This window comes from Manis pentadactyla, chromosome 7, assembly GCF_030020395.1.
Source record: "Manis pentadactyla isolate mManPen7 chromosome 7, mManPen7.hap1, whole genome shotgun sequence".
Classification (NCBI taxonomy): domain Eukaryota; kingdom Metazoa; phylum Chordata; class Mammalia; order Pholidota; family Manidae; genus Manis; species Manis pentadactyla.
In genome coordinates, this window is record NC_080025.1 from 139,012,936 (window position 1) to 139,036,627 (window position 23,692).

Below are 23,692 nucleotides of genomic sequence, written 5' to 3' on the forward strand. Positions count from 1 at the left end.
GTCATCAAGTTCTAAATGCTTATTATGAGACACTGAGCTGCTTTTGGGAAAGGCAAATAGTGCAACTCTAAAGGGGTTTCAGATTTAGGAACTTCAGCGAACCAGCAACTTAAATGCCTAGAACCAGTGAGTGTGTCTCCCTTCATCCTTCATCACAAATACAGGGTCCTATATGGTCTATAGTATAATCCTAATTTTAGTCCAACAGCAAAGACCATCCACAACAGGGCTCAGAACACTTTGGAACACTTGATATTCATTGAGCAAGGCTGGTCTGTCATTCTTTCTGTTCATAGGAGAAAACAGTTAAAGTGTGGGGACCCCAGGAGACAGGAATTCGTGGGATGACAATGGACAAATGTCCAGGTTCTTATAGAACAAGGTAGAGAACTGGGTACCTTGTTTTAGCGGAAGAAATTGTGTGCTTTTGAAAAGTTATACGACTCCTGACTTACTAGCCCTGAAACCTGAGAGGAGCCGTCAGTTTTCTCCAGTCCTCTCTTACAAATCTAGTCGAAAACTTTCCTTAATGCAACTGGAAGAATTTTTCTAGAGGAGTGACGGAAGTACCTGGCAGGTAGTGACTCAGAATGACTGCACTGTTGCTTTACATCTTTAGGCAGGCTTGAAACTCCAATGCTGATCATTGTTTGTATGGAAAGGGCCATCTGTGACAGATGTGGAGAGTGTGAGCCTTATCATGGGGGAAAAGAAGATTGCAAAGTGGAGAGGAGAGGATGGCTTAGGATAGAATCGGTTATGCCGCAATAATCAAAAGAATACAAAAGTCCTGAAACCCCAGGGCTTTGACACAGCAAGGCTCATTTGTCCCTCACCCTGCTCATCCAGCACCGGTCGGCGGCGCATTCTGCCCCATTCGCTCAGGGCCACGTCATAGGGAAGCACCTCTTGTTCCTCAGACCTGCCAGCCGAAGTGAGGGCCTTCCAACTGCCTCAGCTTGGAATTGACCCCATCCTTCTGCTCGTATTTTGTTATCCTGAACTAGTCACAGGGCCCTGATGAATTGAAGGGCACTGGGAAATGTGTGAGAAAATGGACTATTTAGAGGAACATTATTGTGTCTGACTTAGCCTGCTCTTCTGTCACCAAATATCTACCTGCTTCCCTCTTCTCAATTTCTACAGTCTAAAGATTCTTTTTGATCAAAGCGTGTGGCACCGACTGCAGGGTCACTGAGAGCTGTGCAGTAGTCACTTTACCCGGTAAGGACCTGGCTCTCTAAGGAGACAACTTATCTGCTACCCACCTAACTAGTACACGATGGCAGGACGTGAACAGGTTAACGGTGACAAAGCATATTTGGTGAGGCCAAGAACGGGAGGTCTGGACAGTCACGCTTCCTCATGGCCTCTTCTCAGTGGAAAGAGATGCTTCCCTTCCACCCTCTGGCCTTTCCCTGCCTTGAGAGGGGTCTCAGATTTCTAAATATGTCCCCCACTGAGTGATTAATCCAATTCTTCCAGTTTCTCTAAGAATGTCTATCCACCTGTTTGCAGTGTTAATCCCCTTTTCTCCATTGATTTCCTCTCTTCTACGTGGATGCACTTTATTGTTGTTCATTAAGAACATTCTTTGTATAAAGCATGACGTGTATAAAGCAGAGCAGCACCAATGAAGGGGTCCTTGATTCTTGGGGGCGCTCATAATTTCATGGAAGTGGGTTGGAAAGAGAGGCCAGAAGTTAACTTTTTGAACTATTAGTCTGTATTCTGCTCACTGCCCTTTTTCTTCTTTCATATTTCAGACAGGTGAGTAAGCCCTTCACACTCCCTTGACCCAAGAATTCTTACAGGGCAGAAAGCCAAAGAAAGCTGCTTGACATAGACTGTAAGTCAAAGAGTAAAGGGTGTGAGAGGGTCTGGTGGGGAGAGAGTGGCAAGGAGGAGGTGCCTTGGGCAGGAGCAGGCAGGGAGGTGCCCAGCTGGGAAGGGGTGTGGGGGGGACCCAGGTGCTGCTTTGGCGACATCCCTGTGAGGAGCAAGGATCAAACGGGCGCTGCCTTAGTTTGTGTCTCAGGAGGCCCCGGGCACTGCCACTCCCTGTATTTCACTTTTTCCAATGCTCAGTCTTTCCTTTCTTTCTTCCCACCTCCCTCACACATTCCCAGAGCACATGCAATGGGGAGTGACTGATGGCTCTTACTCTGGTGGCATTAACAGTCTACTAGGGACACGGTTATAACAAGCGGAGATAATTCTTAAACTACAAGTGGGGTCAAAGCACTCCGGGAGGACCAAGAAGGAAATGGCCAGCCCGCACAGACCCGTTTCTTGCATTTCCTCACGAAGTTCCCCCCTAATTTCTGTGGTGCTGTGTTCTCCTGAATCCTTCTCTCAAGCAGTCCTTCAGCTCTGCGCTCTGAGCGTGCCATCGTGGTCTCAGTATCTCTGTATTTCTTTCTCTGCAAAACCTGGAGGAATTACTTTTGTTCTCCAAATCTTATAAACTTAGCCAAAAAATGAATTTACTGAAAAATGTGTTAGTAGCTCATAGATTCAGGGGGAGGCTGGAAAGTCATACTTGGAAAATGGCACAGCAGAAGTCAGGTTCCCCCCGAAGAAGAATGTGAGTCGGCGCTGCCAGGCCCGCCTCCGCGTTCGGGAGGCGGCTGCTGTGCATCAGCCCTGAACCCCGCATCTTTGAGTTCTCGCTCTCCGGCTCAAAGCCCTGAGCAGAAGCATCCAAGTGGCCAGGACTGGATGCATCCTCACACTCCCGCCGCTAGAGGGCAGGGGAGTCATATCCGGCTTCCAGGCTCCTGCAGGGAGAAGTGGGCCCTGTTTCCACCAAAACCCACGGAGTAGGGCTCTTCCCAAACGGAGGGTGTGGAGGCTGAACACGTAGACACACAACGTCCCTTCCAAGTGTCATCACCTGCCTGTATTTCATCAGCAAGGTCAGGTGCATCCCAGACCTGTAACTGTGCTGTCAGCCTTTCTCCCCTTGGGAGCCCGCCTTTCCAGTTGCATGCAGAGCCTTCCTCTGGGGTGCTTACGTGGGCTGGGCACGTCACCGTCTTCCCTTCTCACACTACTCTTTCTTCACGGGTCACCTGGGAAACTGGCTAAAATGCAGATTGCCTAAATTCACTGCCCTCCCCCCACAATTCTGCTTTCGTGCTTCTGGGGAAGGGCCTAGGAATCTCCAGTTCTCTGCCGGTGGCCCCTGTGATTCTCATGCTGGTAATGGCTGTTCTTTTTGAGAAGCAGGGTTCTCAGGTGTTACAAACTTGTCAACTTTTTCTCAGTCAAATCTCTCAAATCTTCCCTTTGTTTTCCCCAGACAATTTTCCCTTGTTATCGCAAAGACTGTTTTCAAGCCACATCTTTCTCCATTATTGGCTTTTTTATCTGTCCTACCATCGCTAGGGTACAACTTCCAGGCATCTCTGCTTATTCCGTGGTGCATAACACCAGGGAGAGAGAGGAGAATTGCCTGTCCTTTCCCCTCCCCTTGAGATTTGGCTGTGCTTCCACAAACTGGGTTCTGTGTGACTGCTCTGGGTGACCCAGTATTAGACACATGGAAAGACAATCTGATTGGAATGGATGCTGGCGGTGAACAGAGGGTATGTGACGTGAAACTGATCTGAATCCCCATAATCATAAACAGTAACTGTCTGGGCTTCTGTTTCTGCAGCCCAACAGGCCTTCTGGAAGGCATATCTGCACAGGTCACATCACAGGTCAAACTGGTCCTCAAAGCGACTTTCTGGCCCTGCTGGAGAGATGTTCTGTAAACTGCACGTTGAGCATGCCCTGCAGTGGGGATTTCCTCTCTCGTCTGGGCATACTGATCGAGCTTTTATGATTGCCTTTAGACATATCCCTTTTCAAATTTAACGATGTGTTCAAAGGTTTGTTTTGCACCATGGAGCTATCCATATAAAATTATTCAAAGGATTCCTCCCTTATTTACTACTCTGGCACAAGTAACCTAGCTTCACTTCCTCTCTTCCCAGTAAGCAAGGGGTTAGAATAAGGAGGCTGCCTCCTTCCAGCCTGGCAGGTTTTTATTAGGCATATTATACAATTTTCTTTTGTCTTATGCTTTATATATTGTTACGGTTTTATGGCTTTTCTCACCTTGAAGTTTTCTTTATAGATTCTAATTTAAAAGTTGAAGAGGGAGATCTCAATTTCCTTGATTCTTTAACCTCTGTGTTAGAAGATGGTTGTAGTAAATCATTAGAGGCAAAGAGGTAAGAAAGTGCCATTTGTTCTGGGAGCATTCTACATCATAAATTTGACCTTAGACTTACAAGAATGCTAAACACGAAAAGAGAAGCATACGTGATCTCTACTTCTGACCTTGAGCAAGGACTAGCACTGTCTTACGCAGCCTGTAAGGAACACACAGAATCACTCCCCCCTTGTTTCTTACATTAAAGCGCTGTACCTCCTGATCAAATCAAGAGACTAGCAGTGCAACCAAGAGCTTAGGTCAAAAGCCAAATAAGCATGGACTTACCCCGAGTGCTTACAATTTATTTAGTAACTGTGGCACATAGGAATCTAGGTTCACACACTCAGATATGTGACAAACATCACCTTTCTTCAAGCTCTTTAAGTCATTCTAATTTTGATGCTAAACATCTACCTCTCCAGGCTGCCAAGAAATTCAATGTGTCATTATCAGGGCTTCTCCACGGTTCTAGGCATTATACAGTGGAAACTACCTGGTTTTCTGTCCTCTGTCCGTAGAAGTTATTGCTGAGACCTCTGTGTCCTTGTCTGCACATTCCCTGAGGCCTGACAGCTCTCTGCAGAGGAGGAAGGAGTCTCTGGCAAATGGTAGGAGTGGCCCTGCCCCATAACAGGAGAACACCATCCTTCTCCCTGAGGTCCCACAGCTTCCCTCCCACAGTCCAGCCCCTCAGCTCAGGGACAGCCTTTCGGTCTCAGGTGACACACCTTCCTGTCTGCTTCTCTAATCCACTCTGGCTCCCCCTGCAACCCTTGTTCTTGGAGTGAATTTTTAGCAACCAAAATTCACCTTTCCTTGAGGACAGGGGGTACAAGGGCTCAGAAAGTGAGGGGAATGTTTGCAGCCTATCTATGTAGTGTAGGAAAGAAATAGAGAAGTTGGGTATTAGAAGTCTCCCATGCTAACACCTGGGCATTTGCTTAGTTGTATAAATAACATATAAGTGAAGTATACACAACTACACTATGTGTGCAATTCAGTCCTCATTCCTTCTTCTCAGGAACTGGCTCTGACTATACCTCAGACATCCTGTTAAGCACTGAAGCCACACTAGTCCTTGCCACCACTGGGCAGGGCTGCAGGGCTCCAGGGCACAATCAGTAAAAACCAATTCTTGCAAATATAAGTGAGAGGGTAGCACCGGAAAGGCATCAGGGAAGGTTCCCCGTCCAAAAACAGTGGAGGGGGATGAAATGATGGGGAATTTGCCCGATGAATGAGCTGTAAGAATAACTGTGGGAGAAGCGACCTAAGGAATGAATGTGGGCCCAGCACCGGGGACGCAAACCAAGATAAATAATGTGGCCTCTTTCCCTGAAGGACTTTACAGTTTGGTGAGGAAATAAATGAAGTGAGGCAGAGCTCAGTCGCAGTTCCGCCTGGAAGCGGCCAGCTTCAGCGTTCCCAGAAGGAAAGCTGCTTTGAGCACCGCGGAGCCTTTATGAGTTAACACCCTGGTAGACCCGATGGTCACGTCCTTCAGGGCCGGAGAACAGATGTCCTACCGAAGCAGCAGGGTGTCCTAGGTGGAGAAGCACTTTAGAATCCTCTTCCTCGCAGCCTCGCTTCATGGCGAAATGTCACACCCGAGTTTGGGAGGAAGCATCAGATACCATAGTATCGTTTGCATTGTTGATATGGACCCTCTTCCAGAGAATGACCTTTCCATGGGGTCAAACTCAGCTAAGCTGACATAGGCTTGTTCATATGTAATTTGATCTTCAGGCTATTTGCTTCTCATGGATCAGGGCGGTTGTGTTGACAATGTACACACTGCGTGGTTGTATCATGAAGTACCACTGCTCTTTAGAAAACAGTGATACCTGATCGATCTGGAAGAACAATTTATTAAAGTACTAATCTGTATTTCAGTATCACTGCTGTAAACAGATCTGACAGAATGGAAGGTGTTTTTCCTTTGCGGACAACTCCACCACCCCACTCCCATACCCACACTACTCCTACACAGCAAGCAGAAGTTATAATCAAGACCAGGGATGGGCGTGGAAGGTCTGTCCTGCCTTGTGCCCGCAAATTGCTGTATTACAGCAGCAGGAGGAGAAAGGTAAGGGCTCCGAAGAGGCCGAACTGGCCCAAACTGGAAGGTAGCTTACTTGTAATGACAAAGTGGGTGAGTTCCTCCACCCTTTATTGTGTGTACGTGTGTGCGCATGCATGTATGTGTGATTGTAATCTATGAATGGTACGTCTCAGTTGGTTATCAAAGCTCTGTCGGATGGTACTGTGTGGACGCTAAAGGCAGGGGTAGGAGATGAACTCAGAGCTGTGACCTTCACACTTACCGTGAAGGGTTCCTAGGCCCCGGCTTGGTGTAATGGTATGGCACCGTGCACCCGGAATGGATGACATGGGCTTAGACAATACACATCTCAGCAGCAAGCTGGATTGGAGACTCTCATGCTCCAAACATTACTGAGTTTGACTTTCTCAACGTGCTGGTGTGTGGAAAGCCCAGAATCAGATTTAATTTAAGTGTTATCATCTCCTATGGCATAAAGAAAATAATCTATGAAGAAGTTGTAAGATTCCTACAAGGGTATGTTAAGATGAAAAAGCAAAGTTCTGGTGTGAGTTTTAGGAATAGTTATAGCTTTTTGATAGTGCTATGGAATAGGATGGCGCTGACCAATAGAACTGTCTGTGGCAATGCACAGCTACACTATCCAATACTGTAGCCACTAACCATGTGTGGTTATTTACATTTAAATTAAAATTGTTAAAATTAACTAAAATAAAAAATTTAGTTCCTCAGTCATAGTAGCTACATTTTAAGTGCTCTGTAGATATGCGCAGTTACCATCCCGAACAGCTCTGGAATCAAGAATCTTGTTTAAACGTGATTCATCTAGTCGGGATGTGGGAAATGGTTTTCAACGCTTGTGCTAGCTCTGCTTGATTAAAATATGGGGTTGGGAAGGTCTAGAGATCACATTAGGTACACTGAGGAAGAATGTGATCCATGCTAACGTGAGTGGAGGAATGAGGTACACTGTGCACTTCTCGATTGCTTAGCATTTCTTATTCAACACTTTTCTCACATTAGACTGGGTATGTTGAGCAAATGCTTCAAACCACTCAGTTCCAAGGTAGTCCTATTTCCATCCATTCGGATCAGCTGGATTCGAGAGACATTTATTTCCACTCTCCATAAAGGATGTGAATAGTAAGCCCCTTGCTGCATTCCCCCCAATCTCCCACACACCACACTACAGATGACCAGTAAACTTGTCCGTTCTGTCCTCTGCAGACTTACGTCTGGGATCCTTGGCAAAGACTCAGAGAGATGAGAGTGGGGCAGGCAAACTTTGGCTAAAAGAAGTAAATGAGGAAGGTAAGAACCACTTTCTTTCCTGGTCCCGATGGAATTTACATATTTTTTCCAACTAAGAACAATGACAACATCAGAGGTGATATGTCGCCACAGATTATCACCCCCACTTCTTTGCCCACATTGAAACTGTGGTTGATTTGTCTAGCCATCATACATCACAGCTTTTTGGAGGGAGTATATATATTGGTCTCTTGCTGTTAGTATTTCTGTAGTTTGCTCAAGGACTTTGGGGAAGGATGTATTTATTTTTGTGGAAAAGAAGTTTCTTTTTATTACGTCATTCCTTTTATTGTGTATGAGTCTCGTTTCCCTAGCAGACAGGAACTTCTCACAGTCAGGGACCATGCCTTTGCATCGTGGGGTCTAGCAAGCTGGCTGACAGAAGCCAGCGTGTGATGTATTGGTTGTTGAACCGGAGTGCCCGGATGTACCGGAAAGCCTTGTATTTAAGATAGCTTCAGGGCTCCACCATCTGAATTTCCCAACCTCAGTGGCTAAATGAAGATTATCAGGGACACGGACCCAGTTCTAGGTGGACTGCCAGTCACTACCCCAGAGCAGCTGCTTCATCCCTGGCACCTGTTGAGGCTACTTCCTCAGTAGCCTCAGCCCTGCTTTCTCAGTGCTTCACCGTCATCATAGGCTAGGTGGCGCTCTGGAGCTGAGTTGAAAATATTCAGGCTACTTGGCCAAGACAAAAATGGAAACTCTTGTCCTCTCTGTCTCTATAGGATATGCCTACATACTGTATATTTTAGTAAGGCTTGGCTGCCACCTGGTGGAGGAACTTCTCCAATATGTGCATTTCAGCACTGAACAAGTAAGAAAGATACATGTGTCATTAACTGTAGATTTGGATGCCTGGAAAAGTATTTTGAAAGAGTTTGGTTGTCTTAGGGGGAATTAAAGGCTTACATGAGTAGAACTGTGTTCAGGATATGCATGTGGAGTTCAGGCTATGTATATAGCGTTCTGACTCTGCAAATAGGAACCTTGAGGGCCAGCGTCAGCATCCTCTAGGGTTGCTTCCAGCTCCGGGGTTGTGCCTAGCTCTGCAGAGCAACATTGAGGCCAGAATTATTAGGGTTTTTACTGGCAGCTGGAGCTCGAATAGAATCCTACCAATTCCATCCAGATGTCAATCGCCCAGAAACCACCCACTCACAGGACAAACCTGAGCAGGAAAGAATCCTTATTTTCCTTTATCAGCCCACAGCTCTGTAAGTGAGGAGCATGTAAAAGGCAGAATGGAGAAGCAGACAAGGTACATGTTAAATGCTAGGCACACGACGGATTTTCCTTAACTGGACTTCATCCTTACCAACACCTAAAAAGGCCATACAAGCCCTGGGAAATGACCCATTTGCCTTTCACTTCTGGAACCACCTAGGTTGTAAGAAACACACCTTGATGAAGTAGAATGATGAATAATATATTGGGTCAAATTTATACTCCTTCCCGTATTTCCCTGGCCCCATTTTCTGAGGCCACTGGCTTCTTGGCCCAGAGAGTCCCACCACCACTGTCCTTTCACCTGACATCACTGTCCCCTTGCTCCCCCCCTAGATGTAAGGCATGAGGGGTAGGGACTAGGGTGTAGGCAGAGGAAGTAGCTTGTGCAAAGGCCTTGAGAGAGCAGGAGAGTTCAGAGAGCTGCAAGCGGTCAGTGCAGCAGGGGCGTGAAGAGTAGACAGGACAGAGAGGCAGAGGACAGACGATCTGGGGCCTTAGCCTGAGCGCCCCACTGAGCCGTGCACAGAAGCGTTATACAGGCGGGTTTGCATGTTAAAGTCTCTCTGGTATCACTGTAGACATGTGATCAGAGGGGGACAACATTTGATGAAGGGAGACAGGAGAGGAGACGGTTGGTGGAATGGAGGCTGGGGCCGACAGTGGCACTAGGTGGTGGCAGCCGCCTTACAGTCAGGAGGCCAGAGATCCCATTCTGGCTCTGTCATTAACTTTGGGTCAGTCATTCAAGCTTCCTGAGGCTTTGAGTTGGGAGTTAAAGCTACTTGATTCCTAGTCTTCTTTTGAGAATTAAATGAACACATTTGCTAAATAATTGATGCTTCGGGAATACTGTTTGGGGGGAAGGGTGTGAGGAAGGAGTGGGCAGGTATGACTGGCACAGCTGTCATGCCATTAAGCATGGCCACCACGTATCTCTACTAAAGCAGGACTTAGCTTTCTTTATGAAAGGTGACACAGCTGATTTACTGGACATAAGGAAGCTTATCTTTAAATATTCTCTCCACTGGGTTAAGGATAGAGCCAGAGGTATTTCTGGTAATAGAAATGTCAACACCGAATGGCTGGCAGGCCACCTGAAACAGCAGCATCGAGGGGTACCAGCTGGCCTTTGCGGCACACTGGCTGGGCATGGATTAAAACACAGGCTGATAAACACTGTCATTAACAACCCTGGAGTGATGGTGTGCTCAAACAGGAAAAACAGGTGATGGATTTGAAATGCAATTTGAGCTTAATCATTTGGGTGAGGTTATTTCATAGCTGACTAATTTAGCAAACCATTTTTAAAGGGTGCTAATTAAAAATTGCCTGAGGTGATCAATTTGCTGCCAGAACTACAGAAAAATGGGCATGGAAGGGTTTCAGTTCAGCTGGTTACTGAATAAGGCAGAAGACTTGATTTCCATGTCAGGGGAGTGTTTCAAATAGGGATATTTTCATGTGGGGCATGTCTTTTCATTTAGGGGAGGAGTTATTGAAAGACTAGACTGACATCATATCTTCTGTGGTTTATTTTTTGCATCATTAATTATGCCTCGTGTCATTCAGGCAAATTCATTTTTCCACACTGGGCTGAGGAGCCTTGGGGTCCTGGTTTGTAGCCACTTAATTGCATGATACAGTGCCAAAGCCTGAAACCCAAGCACATGGTTATTGTGTCTATTTTAATCACAAGAGTCCTGTGGTTTAGTTACAGCATTTAACGAAGCTCCGAGGGTGGCTGGGGGCAATTCTTCTGGATGCTTTTCCGTTTTCCCTTGAATATTACAGACATCAGTTGTCTCCGGGAAATCTCAGTAAGGATTAGACTGCAAGTCCCAAGGGGACAGGCACCATGTCTGTCTTTCATGCTCAGTTCCCAGCACTGAACATGGTTAAGTTCCCAGTCAGCACCTGGTGAATGAAGGAACTTACTATATGCCAGGTGTTGTTCAAGGGGCTGGGGTACATCAGTGAGCAAAATAAAAATCCCTGGCCTTTGGGAGATTACATTCTAGCAGGAGGATGAGAGATAACAATAAGTAAACTACAGGTTAGGCTAGGAGGTGATAAATTCTTTGAAAAAAAACAAAATCACAACAAAGAGGGATTGAAAGTCCCAGGAGCAGGGGTAGGAGGGTTGGGATAGTGAGCGTATTTCTTTATTAAATATCGTGCTCCAGGTAGGCCTTGTTGAGAAGGTGAGATTTCAGAGATGATTTGAAAATGGCAAGGGTTCTAGCCAGGCGGATACTTGGGGAGGAGAACTGCAGGCAGCGGGAACAGCTGCAGCAGAGGCCCTGAAGCAGGAGCATGACTTGGTGCGCTTGGGGAAAAGCACGGAGGCCCAAGATGCTTGCTCGGGGCAGACGGGGAGTATGAAATGACAGTGCGCTGGGTCATCAGTGGCATTCTGGTCCATTTTAAGGACTTAGGCTTCTTTCCTAAGCCACTGCCAGATTCTGAGTGGAGAAATGACATGATTGGACATGGCCACTCAACAGTGTGAGGAGGAGGACAATTAGAAGTAGAGCCCATTAGGGTGACTGCAGTGATGCAGATGAGAGAGAACAGTAGCTTGGACAAGAGGATAATGGCTGCATGAGAAGCGGTCAGATTCTAAATACATTTTGAAAGTAGAGCTAGCAACTGTTATCAGCAGAGGAACAAGAATGACTCAAGGATTTGGGCTTGAACAACTGGAAGGATGGTATTGCCATCAGCTGAGATGGGGAAGGCAGCAGCATCCTTTCATATGCAGTGTCCTTTTTACTATTAAAATTAACCTATTACTATAAAGATCTCATCAACACGATTTTCACTGGCGCATAAAAGTCCATCTTCTACTGTTATGCTAACCGTTGTGTTAATACTTGAAGGCAATGCTTACCAGCATCCAATGGGTTAGAAAAAAGAAGCAAGCTTCCATGGTTTCCGTCTCGTCTCCTTTCTCCATCTCCTTCACTGAGAGTGAATGTCCCACTTCTGTCCCTCTCTCTTTTGTCTCATTCATTTCATTTCAGTGTAAGCCTGTGAGTGTGTCACCGTACCTGTGTCTACCTTGCAGTAGGGACTCAAATTTGTGCTTAAGGATAACACTATGTCCATTTGCAATATCCCATTAACTGGACTTGCTGCTTTATTCAAAGTTAACTCATTGTTATGATGAGGCAGCACAGGGTTAGTCTCTTGCCTGGACTTAGGGAATCTCACAGAGTCAGGGAAACTCACTTCCATCTACATGCTTTCATCTGCATTCTTACTTAGGCCAAACACTTCAGCGGCCACAAACCAGCCTAGGGACTTGACAAGCAGATGGAATAACAGATGTTCGGTGAGGCCATGAAAATACATCTGTAAAACACACAAAGTTAAGATTACTTCCAATGATTTTAGCTAAGCAACACAAATCTAGAAAGCAGTATATATCCTCTCCCTCAATCTTCATGTAGGTATAAAATCTTGGATTTCCTGGGGAGTTCTTAACATAAAATCTTGGGGGTTAATTTAGACGCTCATTGCCACAAGTGTTTGTCCAACCTTGGGTTACACGCCAGAGGGAGGAAGTCCATTCTGGGCTTGTTGGAGGGCAAATGGTGAGGCCCTTCTTTTTCACTCTAAGACAAAACATGCCTGCCCAAAGCCGACAAAAGGCCCTCGTCTATGAACTGTTTCGAGAAGGCTGGAATATGAATAAATGGAAGCCAGGATCTTGGGGCTTCTGCAACTCTGAACTCTTTGTAGTCAATCCATTCATCCCATCCCCTTTGACTGTTAATATTATGTACTTGATTTTTAAGCTATGGAGCTTCAGTTCTTATAAATCACTGAGAAAGGTTAAATCTTAGAGCAACTTGTAGAAAGCTATTTGTTCCCAAAAGCAGTAATGAGTAACAATAGCACCGATGTATTTATATGGATAGACAATTACTAGCAACATCTAGAGAAGAAATTAGGAAAACGGCTTGCACATTCACTTCTTAAAATTTAGAGCAATTTTTTCTTTTCGTGAAACTTTTTTCTCCCTAAAAAAATCTGTCCTACCACCATTTAGCCTTAAAAAGTATATTCTGACTTCTTCATGATTTAATCTCTGACTTTTTCCTCATGAAACTCATTGCTCAGTGCCACTAGCATACAAATACTCAAACTCACCATGTAGCTAATTCCTTGCAGTGGAATTGAATCAAAACTTGGCTTAAAAGGTCAACTTTAAAATATGCCTAATAAATTCACGGACTAAAAGCTATCCCAACAACTTTCCGCACCATCTCTCCGCAACTCATTATTCATGTAGGCCACCCTGAATTTTAAGCAGGGCAACTAAAAGAGCAGAATGCGTAGACCACAGGGGCCTAGGAGTTTTTTTTCATGAATAACGAATGAAAGACAGAGTGAAAAAGCATTTCTTAAATTAGTGAAATTGATGTAGTAGAGAAAGAACAGATGGTTTTTTAGTATTTTCCATATTACAAAAAGTAAAACCTGTATACTATTCTGAGAAATACCTTACTCTCTGTCCTTCATGTATTTGGCCCTATAGCCATGTGTTGAAAGGCCCACCATTTTGAGATGACTATTTTTCTAATTTCATAACTGATGGTACTATAATTATTAGGGTTATTCAGCAGGTGTGGTAGTACAAAGCATAGGAATGTCTATGTGGGACAGGTGAGTATAAAGTCTTAATATTACATAGAAAGATTGTTCATGCTTTCTACAAATATATGCTAAGTAACTATGTTGAAAAAATAATATGAAGATAGGTTTTTTGGATAAGATAGGATTTTTGATAAAAACGAATTTTTTTATCCCATTTTTGCTTGTTTTTGTGTTGAGGTACATACTATAAAATGCACAAATCTTAGTGTGTAGATTGAAGAACTGAGGTGTGTTTACACTCATGTAACCATTGCCCAGATCAAGATATCAAACATTTTCAGTAATTTTCTCCTTCATTTATTTCACCTGTCCTGCCATTTCCCTCCCCTATGGTAACCAACAGTCTGCTCTCTGTGTTTATGTGTCTACTTCAGTTTTGTTTGCTCATTTGTTTTGTTTTTTAGATTCCACATATAAGTGAAACCATATGGTATTTGTCTTTCTCTGAACTTACTTCCCTTAGCAGAATACCATCTAGGTCCACCCACGTTGTAGCAAATGGTAAGATAGCATTCTTTTTTATAGCTGAGCAATTCCATTGTATATGTGTGCCACATCTGTTTTATCCATTCCTCTATTGATGGACATTTAGGTTGTTTTCACATTCTGGCTATTGAAAATAAAGCTGTGATAAACACAGAAGTGCATATGTTTTTTCAGATTACTGATTTTGTTTTCTTCAGGTGAATTCCCAGAAATGGAATTGCTGGGTCATATGGTATTTCTGTTAGTTTTTTGAGAAACCTCCATACTACTTTCCAGTGGTTGCAAACCCACCAGTAGTGTGTTAGGTTCATTTTTTTCCACACCCTCATTAGTACTTGTTATTTCATGTTGACACTAGCAATTCTGATACTGTGAGGTAGTATCTCATTGTGGTTTTGATTTTCATTTTACTGATGATCAGCATTTGCATCTGATTTGCATTTCTTGATGTTAAGTATCTTTTCATGTGACTTTTGGCCATCTGTATGTTTTCTCTGGAAAGGTGTCTATTCAGGTCCTCTGCCCATTTTATAATTGGATTATTTATTTCTGGTGTTGAGTTGTATGAGTTATTTATATATTTTGGATATCGGACCCTTATCAGACATATCATTTGCAAATATAACCTCCCATACAGTAGGTTACCCTTCTGTTGATGATTTCCTTTGCTGTGCAGCTTTTTAGTTTGACGTAGTCCCCCTTATTTTTGCTTTTGTTTCCCTTGCCAGGGGAGACATATCCAGAAAGAATTACTAATACTGTGTTTAAAAGTTTATGGCCTATGTTTTCTTCTAGGAGATCTAGGGTTTCAGGTCTTATATTTAGGTCCTTAATCAATCAATTATGAGATGATTTTTGTGTATTGTGTTAGTGATCCAGGTTCATTCTCTTTCATGTAGCTGTCCAGTTTTCCCAACACCACTTTTTAAAAAGACTGTCTTTTCCCCATTGTGTATATTTTTTCCTCTTTTGTCATATATTGACCATATATATGTGAGTTTATTAATATAACACTATTCTTTTCCATTGGTCTATGTATCTGTTGCCAGTACCATACTGGTTCAATGACTGTAGCTTTGTAGTATAGTTTGAGTCAGGGAACATAATCCCCCTGGCTTTGATCTTCTTTCTCAAGATTACTTGGGCAATTTTTTTTTTCTGTGGTTCCATACAAATTTTAGGATTATTTTTTCTAGTTCTGTGAAAAATGCCATTGGTATTGAATCTGCAGATTGCTTTAGGCAGTATGGCCATGTGAAGAACTTTAATTCTTCCTATCCATGAGCATGGAATAGCTTTCCATTTATTTATATCTTCAATTTCTTTCATCAATGTCTTATTACACTTTCAGAGTACAATTTATCCCTGAGTGTTTTATTCTTTTTGATGCAATTGTAAATAGAATTGATTTAATTTCTCTGTTAGTTTATTATTGGTATATGGAAACACAACAGATTTCCATATATTAATATCCTGATACTTTATTGAATTCATTTATTAATTCTAGTAGTTTTTGGTGGAGTCTTTAGGGTTTCCTATATATATATCATCTGCAATAGTGACAATTTTACTCTTCCTTACCAATTTGGATGCTTTTTATTTCTTTTCCTTGCCTGATTGCAATGGCCAGGATCCCAGGACTATGTTGAATGAAAGTGGTGAGAGTGGGCTTCTTTGTCTTGTTCCTGATCTTAGAGGAAAAGCTTTCAGCTTTTTGCCATCTGTATGATGTTAGCTATGGGTTTACCATTTATGGCCTTTATTATTTTAAGATATGTTCCCTCTATAATAACTTTGTTGACAGTTTTTATCATGAATGGATGTTGAATTTTGTCAAATGGTTTCTCAGCATCTATTGAGATGGCCTATGGTTTTCATCCTTCCTTTTGTTAATGTGGTATATCACATTGATTGACTTGTGGATTTTGAACCATCCTTGTATCCCTGGACTACATCTCACTTGGTTGTGGTGAATAATCCATTTAATGTATTTTTGAATTCAGTTTGCAAGTATTTGTTGCACATTTTTCCATCTATGTTCATTGGGGCTATTTGTAATTTTTTTTTTGTAGTGTCTTTGTCTGGTTCTGGTAACAAGGCAATGCTGGACTTGTAGTATGAATTTGGCTTTCCTTCCTCTTCAATTTTTTGGAAAAGTTTGAGAAGAATAGTTATTGACTCTTCTTTAAATGTTTGGTGAAATTCTGTGAAGCCATCTGGTCCTGGAGACTTCTGTTTGTTGGGAATTTTTTGATTACTGTTTCAATTTTGTTACTACTAATAGGTCTGTTCAGATTTTCTATTTTTTTTCTGGTTCAATCTTGGAAGAATGCATATTTCTAGGAATTTGTCCATTTCTTCTAGGTTGTCCAATTTGTTGGCATATAATTTTTCATAGTAATCTCATAATTGTATTTTTATGGTGTCATTTATAAATTCTCTTTTCTAATTTGAGTCCTCTGTTTTTCTTGATGTGTCCAGCTGAAGGTTTATCAATTTTATCTTTTCAAAGAATCAGCTCTTTCATTGATCCTTTTTATTTTTTTAAGTCTCTATTTCATTTATTTCTGCTTTGATCTTTATTAGTTCTTTCTTTCTATTAACTTTGGGCTTTGTTCTTTTTCTTGTTCCTTTGGGTGTAAGGGTTAGACTGTTTGAGATTTTTCTTGTTTCTTGTGGTAGGCCAATATTATAAACTTGCCTCTTAGAACTGCTTTTGCTGCATCCCAAAGACTTTGCAGTGTTGAGTTTCTATTTTCATTTTTCCCCAGATATTTTTTGATTTCCTCTTTCTTTGTTGACCTATTGGTAGTTTAGTAGTATGCTGTTTAGCCTCTATGTGTTTGTGTTTATCCCATTTTTTTCCTATAATTGATTTCAAGTTTCATACTTTGGTGGTTTTGATATGATTTCAATTTTCCTAAATTTATTAAGACTTGTTTTGTGGCCTAAATGTGATCTATCCTGGAGAATTTTCCACTTGAAAAAGATTGAGTATTCTGCTGTTTTTGGATGTAATATTCTGTGTCTATCTACTAGATCCATTTGGTTTAATGTGTAATTCAGAGTGACCGTTTCCTTACTGATTTTCTGTTTGGATGATCTATCCATTTATGTAAGTAGGGTGTTAAAGGCTTTCCCCCCCATTATTTTATTAATGCCAATCTCTCCCTTCATGTCTGGTAACAGTTGCTCTGTGTATTTAGGTGCTTCTCTGTGGGTGCATAGATGTTTACAATTGTTTATCTTCTTGCTGCATTGAGCAAGAAGATAATCATTAATCCTTTGTCTCTTTTTACAGTATTTATTTTAAAGTCTATTTTGTCTGTTATAAGTAGTGCTACTCCAGCTTTTTTGGTTTCTTTGCTTCTGTTTGCATGGAGTATCTTTTTTCTACCCTTTCAGTTTTAGTCTGTGTATGTCTTTAGATCTGAAGTGAGTCTCTTACAGGCAGTATATACATGGGTCTCTTTTTTTTATCCAGTCCAGTCACCTTAAGTCTTTTGATTGGAGAATTTAGTACATTTACATTTAAAGTAATTATTGATAGGTTTGTACTTATTGCCATTTTGCTAAACATTTTCTGGTTGTTTTGTCATTTTTCTCTGGTCCTTTATTCTCTTGCTCTTTTCCCTTGTGTGTGATGACTCTTTTTAGTATTATGGGTAGATTCCTTTTATTTTCTGTGTATCTATTATTGGATTTTGGTTTGTGGTTACCATGTGGCTTATATATGCCATCTTGCATATAAAGCAGTCTACATTGATATGATAGTCACTGAAGTTCGAACACATTTCTAGTAGCACTACATTTTTAACTCTTCCATGTTTTATGCATTTGATGTCTTCTTCAACCCCTTTTATTTAGTGATTACCTTACCTTTTATAAATAGTTGATCTTACTATTTTTGTCTTTTAATCTTTATGTGTGTATATATATATATGTGTGTGTGTGTGTGTGTATATATATATATATATAAAAGAATAAAAATGATTATTACTAAATGGTAAAGATAAAGTGGTAAATTATACTGTCTTCAAATTAGGAAAGAAGTGTACACTAAATTCAGAAGTCTTGTGTGTGCACACACATATTTATTTAAAGAATCCCTTTATCCATTTTACTCCTTGGTGTGTTTTTTCCATCTAGAATAGACTTATGAGTATTTTTCAATTTATAATAAAATTAGTAGGATGTGTGTGTGTGTGTGTGTGTGTGTGTGTGTGTGTGTGTGTGTGACAAGACAAAATGCATTTCTAGTGGGTCACAGTCAGTATAGTTGGAAAATTACCGCTCAGACCACTGCCCTTTTGGAGCCTTGGGGGGGAGCCCTGTTTCTTACTGCTTGCTGACTGGGCATATATCATCAGTCTCAATCACATCAGATCCAAGGGCTGCTTTATTTTGATTGTTGTGGTTTGGAAGCTTTGGAAGGCATGAATTGGAGAAGGAGTAGTAAGCAAATCTGTTTAAAATGCATTCCGCACATACAGAAGCATGACCCGAATGCCTGAGGCATCACCTTTAGGAATGCCCAGTCTGTCCTGGCCGCTGCCTCCTTGCTCCGAGAGCACGAGTGCAAAGGGCTCTAGTTTCCATCCCAAGAGAAAACTGTGGGCTGCTTAGCAAAAACTAAGCCATGAAGATGTATCACTGCCTGACCTACGCCCGAGCACAGTTCACTCCCAATTCCTTGGACCACACACACCACTCAGCACATCTCATAATTACCTGTGACTCCAACCAGGGTTTCAATACCTGAAGCCGTTTTCAGGTTTTCCCAGCTGCGTGCAGAAAAGAGTCATCATAGCATGTTTTCTCTAATCAGCGATTTAGGTAGCTAGAGCCATTTATAACAGGCATAAATCCAACCCATGTAAAGAAGAAACAGATTGAAGTCAGAAGGGCCAGGGAGCACAGGTTGCTCTCCCAGCAGGGCCCAGCTTCCAGTTTCTCCTTTGGCTACAAGCTGGAGGCTGGGATCCCGAGTGGGCAGGTGCAGGAAGCCCTGCAGAGGTCCAGGATGTTCAGAGTGTGCGGGAGATCGCATCATCTGCAGACTCAGTGTTATAAAATAAAGGGATACCCATTTGAGCGACATGGTGAGGAAGCACAAAAAGAGGAAAATGGCACTTAGGTGGCTGTTCTGAGGAACAGAACTGGGTCAAATACTTAATTCCTTAGAAATTGTGAAAGATGCCCCATACTTCAAGAGAAACACTTCCACAGGCCGCCCATGGCTGCTGCATGATAAAGCAGGTGGTGTGTGGGATAAGTGCATGCTTTATTCCCTGCTCAGTTGAGCTTCAGCAAACTATATTCTTTTTTCTAAGTATCCACTTACGAACACTGTTAAGATTTTCAGAGTAAATAGGGCATGCATTTTTTTTTGCAGTAAAATTTTGAAACAATAGACATCTCTTTTATATGTTGTGAATACATTTCTCGTCATGAATACATAATGGCTACACTTCAACTTCTAAGTGAGGTAGAAAATAACAAGTGCTGAGAATGCCATGCACTTTACCTTCTGCTCCTTACACTCTCCTATTTTCTTTGGTGCAGGTATTGTTGGGGGGCAATGGTCTGAGGTCTTGGGTAAACTTTTCTGTGGAGGTTCCAAGTTAAAAGAGATAAGGATGCAGCCAGTGCCTGACTGATCTTCCCCTTGTTTCTGCAGTGAATGGGAAGGTGGGCAGTGTATGGACAGAGGCTCTGGGATCTGCCTTGTGCCGAGCACATGCAGAAGGGCCTAGTGCTGAGCCTTGCACTGCCTCCGTGGGCGGGGGTCCCGCCTGTGCTCTCACCACTTCTCTCCCTTCCCCAGGCTTCTTCCTCCATCAGTTTCCTTCAGCTTTTCTGCTATGGAAATTCCTTCTTTTACTTCTTCCTTCTCCAACTTAGAAAGATCTTTAAAGCAATCTGCATGCCCTTCCCTTCTAAGGCCCACAAGGCAAATGGGTGCTGTACATAATCCCTATTTTATAGGTGGGGCAACAGGTCCAGAGAGATCACGTGTAAACATCTGGTACACGTGATCTAGAGTGTGACTCCCACAGAAATTAGAGAAGGGATTCATAATGCTGGGTTGCTGAGATCAGATGGATCAAGTACTGTAGTTATTATTAACCACCCTTTGAACAAATCATGTTTTTTTTTGTATAGAAACATTGATTATGAGAGATTGGTGATAATGAACTACAATTGAGAAAATGGACTCTCTTCTTAAAAACTGACCACAGACATGCACATTGGTGACTAAATATTTGATTTGACCTCCAGGTTTCAATCTCACATATATTTGCATAAATAATGAAAAATGAACAGGTCGTCCTTACATCGTGGCTGAGATGGCAGGTTTTGGTTTGGTTAGCAGGGTAGAAAAGGGTAAGATCGGAGAGAGTCTTACGATAAAAAAACGTGCATACATTTCAATGTCCCAGGTGGTCTAGCCCACTGGGGCAGGGACCCTGTGCATTATCTGCCTACCTGCCAAGTGTAAGGGCCTAGAACCAGGGTGGGGAGGAGCTCAGGCACCGTCTGTGCAGCCCCTTCCATGTTCTGGCCAAGGAGAAGGGGGTTCCAGGGCTCTAGGTGAATGTCTGGAATAGGCAAGAATGTGGGCTTTCAGATGTAGGTTTCCTAGCACACAGTGGTCACGTTTCCCCATAGATTGTCAAACTCCTTTTCTGGTCATTTGAACAAACTTGTGGTCCATGAACCATTATTTTTCAGTCTGACGCATGTCAGAAACAGTTCAACTTTTATGCTTAAGTTTCCTCTGCACAACATTTTCAGTCTAGGGGGCATTATGATGAGGGTGGTTTTGATCTGTCACTCCACGAAAGCATAGCCCCTCACTTCAGAGTCTGAGTTTGGGGTGAATATGTCAGGAGGGCTTTATGAATTGTCATTTATCTTTCAGGCCATTTCTCTTTTCACCAGTAGCTTACATAGCTCTGTTTTCAAGTTTAGTAATTAGATCAGAAATTCTTGATCTATTTTTGAAAAACGATACCAAAGACAGTAATAAGGCCGGGTGAAATGGTGCAGTCCTAACATCCCAATCTGTATTATATACAGGGTGATACAGATTGGAATCTTTTCTATATTATAAACAGAAATCTAATATTAGACATGCAGAAGTAGCCCTTAGTGTTAAGCATTTAAGGATGGGCAGGAGGAAGGTTATGTGCTGGACTCCAAGGATCCTCAACGGAGCTTTCTCAGCTTCAAAACTAAAAGCAATTTTCTAGGATAAATGGAATGATTGATAACATAAGAACAATCAGTACTAAATTTTAGAGTGAAATGATCTGCATTAGCCTTGCAACTGAGTGTAATGGGGCTTGTTTACTTTCCTGACAAATAATGATCTTTCCCCTTCACTGTAAAATTGAGATCGGTCATTTACGTTACCTGGGTCATTTAAACATTAACATCTTTAAGACTAGTGGGTTTCCCATGGAGAAGCTGAGATTTGTATAAACCGAGATGAAGTACTCTTGTTGAGCAATAAGCATTGGCAAACAGTTAACCGGGGGCACAGCTGTGGATGCCAGCTGCCGGCTCAGTGTTTGATGGCCATGGTCCAGAGCAGGGGATGGTCCGTCTCAACGGTCACAACACCGGATCCATCGTAGGTGTTGGAAGTACTGACCAGTGTTCCAAAACCAAGCACATCATTTGCTGTTAAGAAAGTAGGAAAAAAATTATTGAGTGAGAGTCAACCTTTCTGCAGCATAGAAGGACTTTGCCAGCAGTTACCAAAGGGATAACTAGCACGGGCTTTGATATAAGGTATATAAACTGCAAGACTGGTGAAATACGTGAAGTGGGATTGTAAAACGGAAAGTTTCTATGACTTGGCTTACCCACTCTTCCTGGAGCTGGTTACTGGTTATTAACCAATTTGGGGTACATACCATCCTCATACAAAATTTCATTACAATTTTATCTTTTTTTCTTTACTGATTATAAAGCTTAAAGCCATTTCTGTAATGTCCTACTTCCTTCCTGGCCTGAGTGCAATTATAGTTTTTCTTGATGATGCAGAATTAACATTTCACATAAATTATTAAACTCCTTATACAGTTTTAACTTCAAATATGAAGGATATGGGGCAGAAAGCTAATGACTTCAAAAGATATGGAATTTTGGTTATTTTTTTCCTCATAAATTAAGAAAAGTCAAAATGAAGAAGACTTACAAGTTAATAGGAACTCAAAGGTCAAAGCAGACTTCCAACTGTGTAATCTTTAACAAGCTACTAGGGCTCAGCTGTAAAATGAGGGCAAGAGATGAGATAATCCTTTAAACTAATTTTCAAACTAAAGGCTTAAGAGTTCAATTATATAATAGAATGTATATATTTATAAATGATATAAATATGTCCATAGAAATATGTATTTTTATTTTCTAACAAATTGACTGAAGTTAATGCCTATGCTCTGATTGGTAACCTCACTTCCTTTTGCTTATGTAAGAGCAGTTCATGCCGTTAACATGACTAAGTTCATGACTATCCTATAAACATCCTTTGATAATCTGTATTATTTTTTGCTAAAATTGTAAGAGGCAAAAGCTCGACAGCAAATGTAAGGAACCAGCTCTGTCAAAGTCAGAACGCTTCTTTTCCTTCAAAGTATAATTATGAAGTTACCCTGCTTTGAGGGAAATAATTCAATTATAATGCTCACTTTCCACAAGAGGGAGCCTGTTATCTTTCTGAAGAAATCTTGAAAAGACAGTTTAAAAATTCAAAAGTAGTATTACAGGATAATGTATTACTGGTTAACACAATGACAACTCAAATTATTTTCATAGTTGTCTGCACCTTTACTAATGTAAACGTGAAGTTACAAGGGAAAATTATATAGGAATACAGAGTGAGCCTTGTGTGAATATTACCCTAACGTATCCTTCAGTATAAGAAACTTTTGCCTCGTCAGTAATCTGGAATTTTTCTGAGATGAGGTTTCTAAATGATATTAATATGCACATAAATTAATTTACAAATCCAGACGCTATTACATGGAGAGTGGGTTAGGGTGGTGGTCATGGAGGGGTTCACAGCAAAGTCAACCTGGAATCTGTCAGACAACAAGCGTGGCTCTCGTGAAGGGCAGCCTTGCCTGGCACCAAGGTGCATGGCAGGTGCCTCCTGACATCCAGTCAGGCCTAGGATTCCAGGTTTTTCCCAGTGGCCGACAGGAGAAGGGTTGGGGAGCAGTTTGATCACTTTAAACCATTTATTCCTAAAGGCAATTTAGGATGCTTTAATGGGCCTGCCAGCTTTATAGTGGCAACTCCCTAGTGAAGAACAAAGTATGTACAACCCACCTGAATGTGGTGCAAAACATTTTAAGAGTGTGGAAACTGATTAGATTAAAATTCCAGTCTTTACCTGGGCTCAAAGGATCAGAGCCCAAAATCATTTCTGTACTTTGTAGTTACATATAAATTCCCTTCTGATTTTCTGAAGGCAGACTATGGATTTCAGATTATTAGGAGTAGACCCATTATATACATAGGTTTTTCTAAGACATTATTACATCCCAATTAATACTTAAAGAGGGAAAGAGTTGAAATGGTTTTAAGAGAGCAGAGAAGCTGCAATTTTTTGTTTGCAGGAAACATTTTTTTGAGTTAAGTAAGGCCATTATTATCCATACTTAGAAGTTAAAATTTTATTTTATTTTCAATGTTTAGAGTTTCACCAAGACCAGTTA

At 41.9% G+C, this 23,692-nt stretch overlaps 1 protein-coding gene and 1 long non-coding RNA gene across 3 annotated transcripts in view; one reads left to right on the forward strand and one right to left on the reverse strand.

Moving 5' to 3' along the window:
• Nucleotides 1-23,692, forward strand: part of LOC130684322 (uncharacterized) — a 61,757-nt gene that overhangs the window by 4,217 nt on the left and 33,848 nt on the right. The window lies entirely within an intron of this gene.
• TPK1 (thiamin pyrophosphokinase 1) overlaps nt 20,241-23,692 on the reverse strand; it is a 354,196-nt gene continuing 350,744 nt past the window's right edge. For both annotated transcript variants that reach the window (XM_036926208.2, XM_036926206.2), the window contains one exon: nt 20,241-21,650. In XM_036926208.2, the coding sequence (XP_036782103.2) occupies nt 21,532-21,650 (119 nt within the window). In that variant the 3' untranslated portion in view covers nt 20,241-21,531. The remainder of the gene's footprint in view (nt 21,651-23,692) is intronic.